Here is a 17,230-nt window from a genome sequence, read left to right as displayed (position 1 = left end):
TGTTAGTGTATTATGTATGTTTGAAACAGCGTGTTATTTGTGAAAATGTGATCGTATTATACATTTATTTGAATGTTTAAGGACTCTTGGAAGATTAGTCCAAATGAGGATTAAAAGAGATCCTAATCAAATGACTTATTAATTATTGTCACATGCTCTTATGTAATCCTTTATAAAGACTTCAGAACAGGCAGAGGACATGCTCAAAATGTAATTTACATAACCATAGACCACTTAAACTTGTACAACACTTCCACTCGCGGCTGGCCAAAAATAACTAACTGAAAGCCATGCCCCCACTAATCTACACCTCCACCCTGGGAAACAGAAATGTATCTTCACCATACCCCTTTTTCTTGAGAGTGTGTGATGATTGTACATTCATATTCAAAATATTGGTTACAAAAATGTTCCGTTATATTCGGTTATGTACCCTAAAAGGTATTGACAGGTACATTGTGTGTTTTGATCTTTTTGAACCCGAGGGAAACAATACTGTACCCTATACCCTTGTTTCTGTGAGTATATAGACTGATAAAGGGTCCGCTCTCCACAAAACAGTCCTAAAATTAAGCATTATAAGCTGATCAAGAAACAGTTGCTAATGTTATAGCTAATGCTCCTACACCTTGTAGTTCATGAGCCAGAGATCAGGATATCTTTAAAAACATCTGGGGGGACAATACTGTCTCATAGTGTTATTTTGCAAGCTCTCTGTCCTCTAGAAAAGGCACTCTTGTCAATGTAATTTTGCTGATGGGGCCAGAAATGTTTGACACTCCTGACTTACAGTTTACAATGTGTTATCTCTTTCACACATTTTACCACGAAGCACAACATTTCAACAAAAAGTAATTTGATATCAGACATTAGTCTGTGATTGATGTTCCTATGTTCTTCTGTCCTGTCCAGCAAAAGTCCCTGAGGGAAAAATGGTTGCTAGACGGAGCTGCTGGGTCGGAGCAGGACGAGGCCAAGAAACAGCTGGCGGAGGACGAGGCCAAGCTCAAGGGGATTGAGGAGAACATCAATAGGTACGTCTACAACCCAGGAACACTGGTGTACCTACTACCTTTATATGTTTCTGGATTCACTCTATATCTTTAGTTCACCAGTCTTTAACCAGGCAAAACCTGCTCTTAACGTGGTCAAATCCTAATATCCTGTTCTCTCTATTTAATTTTTGCATGCCGGCTCTCTGGCAATGTGGCGCAGCACATTTGCTATGATTGAGACCCTTCTGCAACGTTTCTTTGAAACATTTTAATAAGACATAAGTTGTACTCTTAGCTGGAAAGGAGGATAGGCCTATCAGATGCTGCAAAGCACTCAATACCTTTTTGACAAAACTAGCCAGACTTAAGAGAGTGGGTAGGGGTAATGGTGGAGGCAGTAATGAGGGTGCTCACTGGTGGAGAGACGAACGCAGACAGCGTCTGGAACAGCACTCATCAATCTCTCCAGTACAAAAAGGAGACCCAGTAGCCAAGCCCCCCTCCCCCCTTTCCACTCGCACCCCCTCCCTCATCCATCCAACCATTTTCTTTCTCACTCATAGCAAAACCGTGTCATCAATCTTCTTCTCTGGCAGTCCATTTCGCTGATTAAATTCCTCTTGGCTGCTGCAGCCCAGCCCTGGCAGAACGCTGGCGCTGGCTGGCTGTATTGGGGCTCAGACTGGGGCAACACTGGCACTAAACTGTCACAACTCCCAATGAGCAACGGCAGCTAACAATGGCCGCTGTCAAGGCCGGCGCTAGGCAGAATACAGAATGGGATAATGCTAAGGAGAAGCTATTGTCCCTATCTCAAATAAGCGCTTAATTCTGTTAGATAGACCGTAGCCAGGAAGGCCCCAGTGAGGTTGTTTTGGTATTTAACAATATGAGGGCATTTAAAGGGATAGTTCATGGGTATTTCTCTTTGGCTTTGAGCAATTCATTTTAAATAAAAATATCAGTGTATCACCTTCCCAGGGGATGAGCTCTGTAGTTGGGTGTGATGGGCTGTACCTTCTGACTCTGTAAAGCCCTCATTGTGTGCATAGTTTCCCAAAATAACAAACATTTTAGATAGACTAGACATAAATCCTAAACTGCATTTGGAATACTACATCTGGCTTGGAACACATTGTCAAACTGTTTGTGTGCATCACTGACCATGTCTGTGTGTGAATGATCACGTTTATCCCTTTTCTGCAGACTGGAGCAGGAACTGGAGGAGCTGGAAACGGGCGTGTCGGTGACCTCCACCAAAGAGAGTCTGACAGATGCAGCCAAGGTGGAGCAAGCCAAGACTGCCGACAACAAAGTGAGCCCCCCCACCCCCACCCCTGAGGGCAGCTGGACATCGCAGGTCCACCGGACACTGACACACTATTAGAGACACAAGTATTTGCCTAGGGTGTGTGTGTGAAGGGTAAGGGGGGGGACGGACGTGTGTGTGAGTGAGAGAGAGAGTTGGGGGGCATGTTTGAAGTAGGGGAGTGGGAATCGAGGGAAGGGGGGAGCGGACTGCCAGAGCAAGCCTTGGGTCATAAATGAAAGCAAAAAGCTCTGTGTGTACAGTAACTGCCCTTGTGATGGACTGACAGTGACATGTCCACTTGAGCAAATGCCATCTCGATATTATGCCATCAGTAATATCATTAGTGACAGTCCGGATGGGCCTGGAGAGTCAGACACTGTGTCTGACAAGCAGTGTATGGGGAAGAGTTGATGACGGGAGGGGGGCTCTTGTCCAAAGGGGAAGTTCATATTGACAGCACACACTGGGCAGCTTTTAGCATGGGGGTTTCATAGCAACGGCTAGAAAAGATGCTCTGTCTCTTCTGTCTCCTTCTTGAACTCGTTGGCTCTTTCCTTCACGAGTCAATATCCACTTCCTCAAACCATCCATGCTGGCACCGCTTTCCTCAAAGGGAAAGTTCTTATATAACGTGGCATCTCTTTCTACCTCAGTCGTTTTTCTTGCTTCCTTGTCGGACATTGTTTTTATGGCATACCTCAATGGAAAATATATTCCTTCCCTCAAACTAGGTTTTCAAAGAAATATGTTAAATATGTGACACAATGTTCATTCATTATGTAGCTATGGTTTTGAATAAGAGTGTCTCTTCAAGAAGCAAATCCAATACCTCAAAACTGTGGGTTGTCAGGAGAACTCGAGTGGCGCAGCGGTCTAAGGCACTGCATCTGAAGTGCTAGAGGTGTCACTACAGATCCTGGTTTGATTCCAGGCTGTATCACAACCGGCTGTGATTAGGAGTCCCATAGGGCGGCGTACAATTTGCCCAGTGTTGTCCGGGTTTGGCTGGGGTAGGCTGTCATTGTAAATAAGAATTTGTTCTTAACTTGCTCAAACATAATAACAAAATCTATACTGCTAAATTCATTGTTTTTGGAATTGCCAATTCTCCCTGACTGTCAAGCTTTTTTTTTGGTAATAGTTCTCAAAGATTATATGATAAAATATATTCTGTAGGTTCATTATCTTTTCTACATACTGTATATCTGGTTTTAGTCATTTAAGTTTACACTGAAAGCAATTAGCTCAAAGTATCTAGACATTTCTAGACACATTATAGTTTTCTGGGTCAGGTGATGATACCTTGCTAGAACTGTCAGACGCAAAGAGACATTTTTATATAAATTATTTCAGGGTTTTTTATGCTATTGAAATTCTTCCTGAAATTGAAATACATTTTCGGGATGGAAAAGCGCTAGTGAACTGAGCTCTAGAATTAAATTAATTGAGTCAAGTTTAGAGTAGAGGTGGAATCCCAAGCATATGTGTAGTACAATTATCTGATCTGATATTGGCTTAAATTCTTGTTAATCTAACTGCACTGTCCAATTTACAATAGCTATTACAGTGGAAGAATACCATGCTATTGTTTGAGGAGAGTGTATAGTTTTGAACATGAAAAGTTATTAATAAACAAATTAGGCACATTTGGGCGGTCTTGCTACAAAAGTTTGACCAGAAATGCAATGGTTCATTGGATCAGTCTAAACCTTTGCACGTACACTGCTGCCATCTAGTGGCCAAAATCTAAATTGCATCTGGACTGGAATAATACATTATGGCCTTTCTCTTGCATTTCAAAGAGGATGGTATATTCTCCTATATTCCTTTCACATTTCCACAAACTTCAATGCGTTTCCTTTCAAATTGAACCAAGAATATGCATATCCTTGCTTCAGGGCCTGAGCTACAGGCAGTTAGATTTGGGTATGTCATTTTAGGCGAAAATTGAAAAAAAGGGGACGATCCTTAAGAGGTTTACCATTAGACCTTTACGTCAATCAAAGTATATTACCCTAAAATATGAATATTACTACAGTATGCATCCAATTTAAAAGTACTGCAATAAGAATACAATTATCAAAAAAGTGCATACCATAAGCCTTCAATGTAAGGTTATTTTATTTTATCAAAGTCTGTAACATAGCATACACTGCAACTATGGCGATACAAAGTATAGCCAGGAGATTGCAACGACAAACGGAGCAACTCAACTTCATGATATCCGACCTAGGGCGGAACCCGATTTCAATAACCCCCAGCGTTTAATTAGCGTCACCCTAGTGTCCAGAAACAATAGAAACTAAAGGCATACAGCTTCACACACATTACCGGGGGAACATCCCTGCCTGGATAAAGCCACGGCGTAGGTGTGCTTCACTCCTATGATGTGTAAACATATGGCCATCCATCCGGAGAATGCCATAAATGTCACACCCTGGCCTTAGTTTTCTTTGTTTTCTGTATTATTTTAGTTAGGTCAGGGTGTGACATGGGGGATGTATGTGTTTTGTATTGTCTAGGGTTTTTTGTATGTTTATGGGGCAGTGTTCAGTCTAGGTGTATGTATGTCTATGGTTGCCTAGATTGGTTCTCAATTAGAGACAGCTGTCTATCGTTGTCTCTGATTGGGAACCATATTTAGGCAGCCATATTCATTAGGTAGTTCGTGGGTGATTGTCTATGTGTAGTGTTTAGTGTCAGCACTATTTGTTTATATAGCTTCACGGTCGTTTGTTGTTTTTGTATAGTTTGTCAGTGTTCTTCGTTTCGTTTTCATCTTCAAATAAAAGAAGATGTATAGTTATCACACTGCGCCTTGGTCCTCCTCTCTTCCACAATACGATGATCGTGACAATAAATTGTGATTGAATCATCATGCTGTGCCTTGGCACCAGCAAGTCACCGACACAAGGGTCACCCTCTCTCATTCTATACGCCCTACAAATGTTTACATGTTCACTAGCATATAAGCATGATTTGATGCGGTATATTCTGTGTTTGATCATGTCTTTTCTGGGTTTGATCATGTCTTTTCTGGGTTTGATCATTCGTTTTCTGGGTTTGATCATTCGTTTTTTGGGTTTTATCATTTGTTTTTTTGGGTTTGATTGTGTCTTTTCTGGGTTTGATCATTCGTTTTCTGGGTTTGATGCTCTATGATGAATGGATTAAAATACTGTTTTCTCTCTCTCTCCTTCTCTCTCTCAGGCTCCTGCAGGCACTGTTCAAGGTAACACATCTTCATTCACATCTTATTCCTCACCTCTTTCTCCTCTTTTACAAGTCTGTTGTGTTTGTCTCTCTTTCTCCCTCCCTCTCTCATTCTCACCCCACCTCCTTGTTCGGTGACCACTTATAGAGGCTAAGGAAGTGTTCAAAGGAAGCAACAGCCCTCGTCTGAACATGTCCGGAGGTGCATCAGATATAATGAGAACAGGTGAGTCTCGGTACCCTGTAGATCACATACTGAGACACACTGTAGAGCGACATCTTAGAGAAATGCTTTGCCTCTAGATTCACTCTAGATTATAATGTCATGCTAGTATATTAAGGTGATGTTATTCCTTTCAATGTAACATTTTTGGGGGGGAATATATTCCTGTTTCATTCAGGAATATACTAACTGATTCATAGTCAATTGAGACATTATTGACTGATTATATGAATCATGTACTGTAAATTGCATCTGTGCAATCTTACATGCAATAGAGCCCATTTTTGTCATAAATGGAAGACATCTCAATACGATTCCATTGGAGTCTGCTTTATCTGTCTTTGTCCCAAACCTGGGCACCTCCTCTGTGTTTGTCTCTTTCTCTCTCCCCCTCTATCTCCATCTCTATTTCTCACCCCACTTCCTTGACTGCTTATAGAGGTCAAGGAAGTGCTCAAAGTGCACAACAGCCCTCGTCTGGACATGTCCGGAGGTGCATCAGATATAATGAGAACAGGTGAGTCTCGGTACCCTGTAGATCACATACTGAGACACACTGTAGAGCGACATCTTAGAGAAATGCTGCTTTTTCACTCTCTTTTTCCTTTTTTTCCAGTCTTGAACATACAGTACCAGTCAAAAGTTTGGACACACCTACTTATGCAAGGGTGTTCATTTATTTTTACTATTTTCTACATTGTAAAGAAAATTGTGAAGATACCAAACCTATGAAATAACACATAGGGAATCATGTAGTAACCAAAAAAGTGTTAAAGAAATCTAAATATATTTTATATTTGAGATTCTTCGAAGTAGCCACCCTTTGCCTTGATCACAGCTTTGCACTCTCTTGGCATTCTCTCAACCAGTTTCATGAGGAATGCTTTTCCAACAGTCTTGAAGGAGTTCCCACATATGCTGAGCACTTGTTGGCTGCTTTTCGGGTCCATCTCAATTGGGTTGAGGTCAAGTGATTGTTGAGGCCAGGTCATCTGATGCAGCACTCCATCACTCTCCTTCTTGTTCAAATAGCCCTTACACAGCCTGGAGGTGGGTTTTGGGTCATTGTCCCCCTAAGCGCAAACCAGATGGAGTGGCATATCTCTGCAGAATGCTGTGGTACTGTAGCCATGCTGGTTAAGTGTGCTTTGAATTCTATATAAATCACAGACAGTGTCACAAGAATAGCACCCCCACACCATCACACCTCCTCCTCCATGCTTCATGGTGTGAACCACACATGCGGAGATCATCCGTTCACCTACTCTGCGTCTCACAAAGACACAGCGGTTGGAACCAAAAATCTCAGATTTGGACTCATCAGAACAAAGGACAGATTTCTACCGGCCTAATGTCCATTGCTCGTGTTTCTTGGCCCAAGCAAGTCTCTTCTTATTATTGGTGTCCTTTAGTAGTGGTTTCTTTGCAGCAATACGACCATGAAGGCCTGAATAACGCAGTCTCCTCTGAACAGTTGATGTTGAGATGTGTCTGTTACTTGAACTCTGTGAAGCATTTATTTGGGGTGCAATCTGAGGTGCAGTTAACTCTAATGAACTTATCCTCTGCAGCAGAGGTAACTCTGGGTCTTCCTTTCCTGTGGCGGTCCTCATGAGAGCCAGTTTCATCATAGCGCTTAATGGTTTTTGCGACCGCACTTGAAGAAACTTTAAAAGTTCTTGACATTTTCCTGATTGACTGACCTTAATGTCTTAAAGTAATGATGGACTGTCATTTCTCTTTGCTTATTTGAGCTGTTCTTGCCATAATATGGACTTGGTCTTTTACCAAATAAGGCTATCTTCTGTATACCACCCTACCTTGTCACAACACAAAGGAAAGAAATTCTACAACTTAACTTTTAACAAGGCACACCTATTAATTGAAATGCATTCCAGGTGACTACCTCATGAAGCTGATTGAGAGAATGCCAAGAGTGTGCAAAGCTGTCATCAAGGCAAAGGTTGGCTACTTTGAAGAATCTCAAATATACACAAATGTTTGGTTACTACATGATTCCATATGTGTTATTTCATAGTTTTGATATTTTCACTATTAATCTACAATGTAGAAAATAGTAAAAATAAAGAAAAACCCTTGACTGGTACCGTAGATGCCTCTTAACATAGATCTGAGTACAACATCTGATGTCAGCTTCATATAATTTAGTTACATTCATGATTTTTCTAATAAAAAACAGTGAATACCAAATAATCATTGACATTGATAGCTATTACAGTGTTAAAGAATCTCACATTAACCCATAACCTAAATCTTAATTTAGCACAAAATGGCAAATGCCAAATGGATTGGGCACATAACAATTCAACAATCTATAATTTTTACATTTTTAGTAATTTAGCAGACGCTCTTATCCAGAGCGACTTAGATGAGCAATTAGGGTTAAGTGCCTTGCTAAAGGGGACATCAACAGATTTTTTCACCTAGTCAGCTCGGGGATTCAAACCAGCACCCTTTTGATTATTGGACCAATGCTTTTAACCACTAGGCTACCTGCTACATCAATATGTAACTCCTCAGTGGATCTCATTATTATCAACACAACCAGTTTGAATGGCCAGGCAGTAGCTCCTTAATAGTGCTCTCGGCAGTATCACATTTAATCTAACACGTCATCAAATCGTCATTTTGATGACAGTTTCATTGAATGACAGCAAAATAGCTGAATGCTTGGCAATTTACCCCACTGTCATACACAACACCTCAGTATAGCTCAGGATATTGTAATCACAGTTACAAATGGCTGGGGACAGCTTCATCTCCTCTCTAGGGGGCTTTTCAGCAGTATCACACTGGGGCCCTTGGCCCTCCTTCCTCCTCCTCCTTCTCCTTACATGTGGGCCTCTGTCCCCCTCAATTAAACATTGACTTTCATCAGCCTCACAGTAGCCCTGAAAGGAGAGAGAGGGATTCCACTGAAGGGCTATACTCCACAGTGAGGGAGTGACTAATGCGTTATTTTACTTCTTGAGCCCAGGTCACCATACATCTCCCACCTAAAGAACCCTTTCTGAGCAGGGGGGTGGAATGGGGGGTGGAATGGGGCTACTTATTGTTTCATCAACACCTGCTGGGATTAAATGCAAATTGCCGACGCTTTCCTGGATTGGTTTGTTTTGGTAACATTTTAGTGTAATACGGCCATCATATAACAGCTAAATAACTATAAACTAAAAAAGGAACATAGCATGATCACCATACCCTGTACATACCCCCCTGCAGGGTCTCAGGGGGAGTGGGGATATGCATGAAACACATTTCCGTTACACTCTTGTACAAGTGCCCATCCACAGTGTGTAACAAGACACATATGAACACCACCCACATTATGATTATTATAAACAAATAATAGATATACTGTAGATATCTAGCAGCTAGAAACGTTGATAATGAACAATACAATACAAGGGGACTGCAATGTGTGATCAATATAGAGGGACCGTTATGGGGGATCAATATAGAGGGACCGTTATGGGGGATCAATATAGAGGGACTGTTATGGGGTATACATTTACATTTGAGTAATTTAGCAGACTCTCTTATCTAGAGCAACTTACAGGAACAATACGGTTAAAAGGCACATCGACAGATTTTTCACCTAGTCAGCTCAGGGACTGGAACCAGCGACCTTTTGCTTACTGGCCCAGCACTCTTAACTGCTCGGCTACCTGCCACCCCATGATACATGACACATCTACCAGTTCCATGATGTGAAAAGGGTGTACTGTAGTACCTGAATGTACTGTAGTACCTGAATGTACTGTAGTACCTGAATGTACTGTAGTGCCTGAATGTGCTGTGGTGCCTGCATGTGCTGTGGTGCCTGCATGTGCTGTGGTGCCTGCATGTGCTGTGGTGCCTGCATGTGCTGTGGTGCCTGCATGTGCTGTGGTGCCTGAATGTACTGTGGTGCCTGAATGTGCTGTGGTGCCTGCATGTGCTGTGGTGCCTGCATGTGCTGTGGTGCCTGAATGTGCTGTGGTGCCTGCATGTGCTGTGGTGCCTGCATGTGCTGTGGTGCCTGCATGTGCTGTGGTGCCTGCATGTGCTGTGGTGCCTGAATGTACTGTGGTGCCTGAATGTGCTGTGGTGCCTGCATGTGCTGTGGTGCCTGCATGTGCTGTGGTGCCTGCATGTGCTGTGGTGCCTGCATGTGCTGTGGTGCCTGAATGTGCTGTGGTGCCTGCATGTGCTGTGGTGCCTGCATGTGCTGTGGTGCCTGCATGTGCTGTGGTGCCTGCATGTGCTGTGGTGCCTGAATGTGCTGTGGTGCCTGCATGTGCTGTGGTGCCTGCATGTGCTGTGGTGCCTGCATGTGCTGTGGTGCCTGCATGTGCTGTGGTGCCTGCATGTGCTGTGGTGCCTGCATGTGCTGTGGTGCCTGCATGTGCTGTAGTGCCTGAATTCACTATGTGAATTTGAATGTGTGGGTGGTAAGGTACATAGTCACGTGGGAGGAACTATTTTAATGACGGACCACTTGGGTATTTGATCACCATTAAGTACTCATAGCTAAGTACTTAGGAGAAGACAAAATCAATGAGAATGCCATACAACATGTTGCATTCTCTGAAGTGATTTGGTATACTGTATTTCATGTACTCTATTTGTTGTCACTCTCAGTCGTGTTTCTGTACTGTATTTTCCCCTAACATTTGTCTTCTGTCCTAATCTTCACAGTGATCAACTGTCTGTCTCTGTGTTTGTCTATCTGTTTGGGTGTGTGTATGAGTTTGTGTGAGATTGTCTCTTTGCCTGCGTGTTGGTCTGTTCTTATTCATTCCTGCGGACATTCAATGTGATTTGTGACTAAAGGGGTTTAAACAAGTAGAGTAGTGCTTGTAAAGAGATGGTATACTGAGTATTCAGTTCTCACAGTGGAGATACCCTATATGTAGTTATCATCAGACGATGCGATGTTGCCTAGGCAACGCAGCTCCGCCGTCGTCATGGCAGCGTTAGATTCACACACAGTGTGCACATCACGACAAAGTAGTTTCACAGTGTCAGCTGTGGCCTAATAGCATAATTATCCAAATGTAATTTTGTACATGCTTTCTTTGAAGGAAAAAGGAAACCGCACACTGCTCTTGATAGTACCACTGATCTTTAATAAGGAGACGTACTATTAAGAGCAGTGTGCGGTTGCCTTTTTCCTTCATCTTGTTCAACTGTTACCATGCACCTGTAAAAAAGATTGCTCAGAAGTGCGAGTGCCTTTTGACTTTTGAAGTACATGCTTTCTTTACAACCTGGTGTGCACGTAATTCTGCAAACATATGGCTCACCTTTCCCATCCAGTAGCTACCCCAGTCAAAGGAGTATCATGAATTGTAGTTATGTTTACTTCGTGTGTGTTGGTGTTACACGGACATACTGATTGGTGGCTAGTGTTTATTTATTTATTTCACCTTTATTTAACCCGGTAGGCTAGTTGAGAACAAGTTCTCATTAGTGTAGACTGATTTAGTATGGCTTTTAGTGGAACATTGTAGCATTGTTGTATAGAGTGGTTGTCTTTAAAAAAAAGAACAGTATAAACGATAGAGAGAAAGAGAGAGAGAGAGAGAGAGAGAGGCTATGTAGTGTGTAACATATAGATGTGTGGGATGACTGTGAGTGTGTGTGTGTGAGAGAGAGAGGACAACTCTGCAGGGCCCTAACATCTCCTCTTGTTGACACCCAATGCACCCAGCGATGTACTCAGTAGAGATCACCGTTGAGAGGGACAATGTCACGGGCGAGACTAAGGTGTTGTCCACCAACACCCTACTGCCCATTAACCTCTCTGGGCAAGGGGTCAAGGTGTATGAGGATTACCAGAAAGGTGATTTCCCAATGTGTTTCAACAGCAAAAGGAGACACTCAGCTAAGACATGCACAGTGAATGCCTTTACGAGAAGTGTTAACAGCTATGACTCTATCACTAAATATTTGATGTACAAGAACAAATTGATAACAGTAATATCACAAGATGGTAAACGTTTTCTCTGAAGAGGAAGATATTGTCTTGGATAAGTCTACCTAAAATTATAGTTATTACAGACATTGTTTGTTTGATCGTAGCCAATTAAAGACATAGGCTACATCTTGTGGTTCAATAAACTTCATAATGTATTTTCATTTTATATAAAAGCTTCCGTATACTCTGTCTCATATAATGATTGGTGTGAAACCACTCATTGACAGTAGATATTTTTTTAACTTAATTTTACTTCTCGTGAAGCAAAAGAACTACATACAGATGTAGGATGTTAATTTGATCACCCTGTTGCAGGAGACCTTTCCAGCAATGCAGGAAATGTTTAAATTTTAGTGTATTTGAGGCTTCTGAAGTTTGTCATTTCCACTTTGAAATTTCAGACTTGATTTTCCCTTATGAAAATGTATTTACCCCTTCAAAAATGTCTATTCATTATAATCCACATAACAATTGACATTTCCTGTTGATGCATTATTATTTTCCTGCTGTAGCAAACTGGCTCAAATTAAGATTCTACATCTGTAGTTCAGCATAGTATGACAAAGTGTTGCAGGGTGACCAATAAATCCATAACTACTTATAGACCTGGTTTTAAGCCAATAACTCTACTTCAATAGTTATATTTGTGAATGTGAACTTGGGCTATTATGTATTGGTTAAAAAAACGTCAATACATTCAAAACCCATTTCAAATGGTCCTGTTGGTCTCCCTGTAGCTGTTTTGGTTCGCCTGTTGGTATTGGGCATGACCCTTCGCTACTCCCCCCCCACCCCCCCACCCCCCAAACACATCCACACTGGTCGTCACACTTCTGTGGGATGCAGTGTCAGGGTTGGACCTCTAAAGCCAGTTTCCCAGACCCAGATTAAGCCTATTCGTGTACTAAAAAGCACTCTCAATGGAGATTCTCTATTGAGTATACTTGTAGTTCAGGAATAGGCTTCAATCTTGGTCTGGGAAACCAGCCCATAATGTTTTAGGTTGGTGATAGTGCCCTGAATATCCGAAGAATGAACCCTCTGCTGTATAGCCAAAAGTTAGTGTTGGTGTAAGGCGAGGCCAGACTGGCTCGTTGATTTTATCCATAGCTGTGATTTCCACTGCTTTCTCAATGGGAGTTGATGGTCAGCAGAGATGTCTATACAATTTCCATCCATTTTCACAGACCAAAAGTTCAGATGAGTTGAACTTTTGATGGTTCGATGGATACATAACCATCCGTTTAGCCAATTAGAAAAGATGAGGCTTTTTAAGTCGAACACTCCACACACCCACCCACGGACCACAGACCAAAATTTATCTGTTTTAATTCGGTGTCCGTTTTCCACGGATCAGTCTGGTCTCCTCCTGTATCCAGACTCCAGCTCTACTTTCTCTCCTAGTCATATCCATCCACCTCCTCCCGTATGGAGATTGTAGATCTACTCTCTCTCTCGTAGTCATATCCATCCACCTCATATTATTGATTCTGCCTCCCAGACACAGACAACAAGCACTGGGCTCATGATGCAGCAGCTGTGGCATTGGCTTTGTTTCCCCCTGCACTCTTTCAGCTGCTCTCCTCCCCTCCTCTCCTCTCCTCCTCATCTGCTTTTCTCCCTCCCCTGTTTCTCTGTGATTTAACTGTGATTGCCATTACTGGTCAGCTTCAGTGCACTTCACTGTCCTGTGAGTGGAGGTTTGTGGGGAAAAGGTATAGCCTTAAATAGTCTCCCTCTTTGTTTCGCAATGATCTAACATGACTGACATGGCTTTGGTCTGTCCAGTCATATCAGATCAGTGATGATTGCTTCACGGAAGGATGCATTTAAAAAATTTTTTAACAGGGTCTAGTTCTCCATGCTCTCATGAGTCTCTTCTGTTAGTGACACGTCTGTCGCTCTCCTTTCTCTCTCTCCATCTCTCTCTCTCTCGTAGTGGTACACGAGGTGAACGGGGAGAACGGGGTCCACCAGCTCAGCGCCAACGAGGTGGACGAGCTCATCCACAAAGCTGATGAGTCCATGATGAGCGCCGCCACCACCGCCGCCGCCACCTTCACCGCCCCTGTCTTCCCCACCAATGCTGAGTTGGCTGCAGAACAGCAGACGACACCCAAGAAGGAGATCACAGGCATGGAGGCCAAGGCAGGTGGCGCTAGTCCCCAGCCAGGTGGAGGCGAGATGGAGGCCAGCGCCGAGAACCCCGTCACTATGGTGTTCATGGGCTACCAGAGTGTGGAGGACGAGACGGAGACCAACAAGGTGCTGGGCCTGGAGGGTACCGTCAAGGCCCAGCTGGTGGTCATCGAGGACGGCAAGGGCAAGAATGTGACGGTGGGGTCCACCCCAGCCACCGTGACCGTCACCGAGGGAGGCGCCAAGAAAGAGCAGTCGCCCCCACCCAACGGCAGCGCCGCTGACCCCGCCAAGACCCCTCAGGAGACATCCTCCGCAAAGGAGAAAGGAGGTGAGCCAGAGGGGGGCGCCACTGAGCTCAACAACAAGGAGAAGCAGCCTTGCAAGTGCTGCACCATCATGTGAGCAACTGTTGTGTGGCTGAACTTGACTTTTCAAGGAGAAATGACAAACCAACAACAACCATAACGTCATGAAAACCAACAAACCCCTCCCCCCTGCCCTGAATAAAAAGGCATACATGTTCTTTATCTTCTGATAGCCTGCTGTTGTTTTCCGACTTCGTTTGAAGTATTTCATTATCATCTCATCATCTCCTTTCCTTCTTTTGACCTTTTTTATTATTTCAGGTTTGGTTGTGCCAAAGGGGAGCAATCCCTACCTTCTCACACTTTGAGATTTCTGAGGGAGAGAGGAGATAGAAAAGGAAGGATAGAAGGAGAGAAAGAAAGAGGAAGGGGTTCGTTTACTCACCCAGCATTGTCCAACAAGCATTTTTTTTAAATGACATCTCTTATACACCACCATGAATTGTGTAATCTTAACTTTCTGTATGAAGGACAGATATATCTCTCTATATATCTCTATATATACATTGTTTATTTTAAAGATATATTTATTTGACTTTTTATTTTTTGAAAATGCCCTCTGGAAAGTATTTTTGACAGAAGCATGGTATTCATTGTTTTTTTCTGTCCTGTGCTAGTGCATTTTAGATTAAAAACGGGGACATGATTTTCTCAACACAATTCTCTTGGATTTTGATTTCCAGAAAAAAAGAAAAAAAAACTTACTTTGGAATGTCTGAGGCAGACACAACACTGATATATGGGATGTCTGTGACAAACACAACACTGATATATGGGATGTCTGAGACAGACACAACGCTGATATTTAGAAGTGACATGCAATCAGATGTCAGTAATATTGATGACATCGAAGTACTGTGTGGGTGTGTGTATGAGCATGCATGAGTGTGTGTGTGTTGGAATAAAATGACCTCATTGGTCCTTATATCATCCGACACTACACTACCCACAATCCCCATCACCTATTTTCTTTCTGGAAGAAAAAACTATCCATGCAATTTTTTGGTGATTTCCCTGCAACCAAATCAGCTACACTAGTTCGACAACACTAGTATTGAATTGAATAACATGTGTGAAGGTCATTCATACCGAAGCTTGAGACTGATGAAATGAATGCCCCTCTGTAAGGCTTGATGTTTGTGTGATTCACCCCCACTTAACTACATTACCCAGAATACCACTGCCCCTTTAATATAAATAATGTTGCTTACAGCTGCCTTTGTGATAACACTAACTACTTTTCATTAACTCATTGACATAATCCTGGCTCCTGATGTTATGACCTAGCAACTAACTGGGTTTTGAAATAATGGTCGGCGTGGACAGGCCCTTCCAATGTCCCGAAGATTTTCGGCTGGATATTAACTACTGTGGAATTGGTGCATGGAGCATAATCTGTTGTTTTAAACGGCAGCGCATATCCTACCAAACTGTGTTGCAAATACTGCAAGAATTTGCTCCATTCAGACATTGAGGAAGAGTGCCATTTGAATGGGGGTCGGGGGTCATATATTTCCCTCAGAGTCTGTGTGGGAGGAGATTCATTATAAGAGTACTTGGTTTTCTGTTTTCCTGTTTGAACTCTACTGTCAGGCCTTGGTTTTGTCATTTGTCAACGAAACCAAAGAAAACAGTTCAAGTAGGCCTACTTTTCATTGTGTATCTATCACAGGAGGTTGGTGGCACCTTAGTTCCTTAGTTGGAGAGGATGGGCTTGTGGTAATGCCTGGAGCGGAATGAGTGGAATGGTATCAAATACACCACACACGTGATTTCCATGTGTTTGATACCATTCCATTTGCTCCATTCCAGACATTATTATGAGCCGTCCTCCCCTCTGCAACCTCACTGGTATCTATCTATCGACACGTGAGGCAAAAAGCAGGGAATTTCAACGTCAACATTCCAAGAAGTTTTCAGAATCCTTTCCTACTCTCCTCTGAGTGGTCAATTTTGCTCCAAATTTGGTATTGCAAAAGCATTTGCCAATTTTCTATTTATTTTCAGAGAACAATAGATGTTTTTGCAGTGTGGCTACATTTGAACAGCTGTGTTTTACTTTCCCTTGGCTTGTGTGTGTTTGTTAGCTGCAGCATTCTTTACATCTTACTTATTTCTGCCATTTTGGAGCCAAATTTCCAGCTGAGCTGAGGGTCATGTTATCATTGTCCAGTGTATTTTTCCCAGTGGTGAGTTGAGTCAGTTGAGTTGGATTAGGTAAACTAGGAGTCAGATCTTTTCAACCAACTCACTGACACGCTCATATGTAACCGTGGTCCATGTGTTATTATTCGCATCCGAAATAAAACAAACATTTTGTTTTCAAAGATGGTCTGCATTATCTTGAAGTGAGTCCAAGAAGTGAGCTCTCTTTAGCCAGAGGTTGGCCAGCTTTGCATCATGTTTGCCTATTCCTCTTTTAATATTGTTCCATGTGTATTTATACCTTTCCATTTATATTTATAGAGCTCTATATGTTATTTAAAGGGTTAATGTCTTTGTGAGGGTTCATTTACATTTAAGTCATTTAGCAGACGCTCTTATCCAGAGCGACTTACAAATTGGTGCATTCACCTTATGATATCCAGTGGAACAGCCACTTTACAATAGTGCATCTAACTCTTTTAAGGGGGGGGGGGGGGGGTTAGAAGGATTACTTTATCCTATCCTAGGTATTCCTTAAAGAGGTGGGGTTTCAGGTGTCTCCGGAAGGTGGTGATTGACTCCGCTGACCTGGCGTCGTGAGGGAGTTTGTTCCACCATTGGGGTGCCAGAGCAGCGAACAGTTTTGACTGGGCTGAGCGGGAACTGTACTTCCTCAGTGGTAGGGAGGCGAGCAGGCCAGAGGTGGATGAACGCAGTGCCCTTGTTTGGGTGTAGGGCCTGATCAGAGCCTGAAGGTACGGAGGTGCCGTTCCCCTCACAGCTCCGTAGGCAAGCACCATGGTCTTGTAGCGGATGCGAGCTTCAACTGGAAGCCAGTGGAGAGAGCGGAGG

At 42.8% G+C, this 17,230-nt stretch overlaps 1 protein-coding gene across 4 annotated transcripts in view; it reads left to right on the top strand.

Moving 5' to 3' along the window:
• The window catches only part of LOC139539576 (paralemmin-1-like), a 70,998-nt gene extending 54,438 nt beyond the window's left edge, over positions 1 to 16,560 (top strand). Inside the window, exons 4-10 of one of the 4 annotated variants that reach the window (XM_071342643.1) lie at positions 913 to 1,034; positions 2,202 to 2,310; positions 5,518 to 5,539; positions 5,669 to 5,746; positions 6,183 to 6,260; positions 11,460 to 11,591; positions 13,666 to 16,560. In XM_071342643.1, the coding sequence (XP_071198744.1) occupies positions 913 to 1,034; positions 2,202 to 2,310; positions 5,518 to 5,539; positions 5,669 to 5,746; positions 6,183 to 6,260; positions 11,460 to 11,591; positions 13,666 to 14,270 (1,146 nt within the window). In that variant the 3' untranslated portion in view covers positions 14,271 to 16,560. The remainder of the gene's footprint in view (positions 1 to 912; positions 1,035 to 2,201; positions 2,311 to 5,517; positions 5,540 to 5,668; positions 5,747 to 6,182; positions 6,261 to 11,459; positions 11,592 to 13,665) is intronic. The other 3 variants (XM_071342645.1, XM_071342646.1, XM_071342647.1) reach the window with 3 other exon arrangements.
• The last annotated feature ends 670 nt before the right edge of the window (positions 16,561 to 17,230 follow it).

The sequence above is a fragment of the Salvelinus alpinus genome, chromosome 15 (assembly GCF_045679555.1).
Source record: "Salvelinus alpinus chromosome 15, SLU_Salpinus.1, whole genome shotgun sequence".
Lineage (NCBI taxonomy): Eukaryota > Metazoa > Chordata > Actinopteri > Salmoniformes > Salmonidae > Salvelinus > Salvelinus alpinus.
The sequence above is the reverse complement of the archived record's forward strand: the minus strand, read 5'-3'. Positions and strand labels throughout refer to the sequence as shown.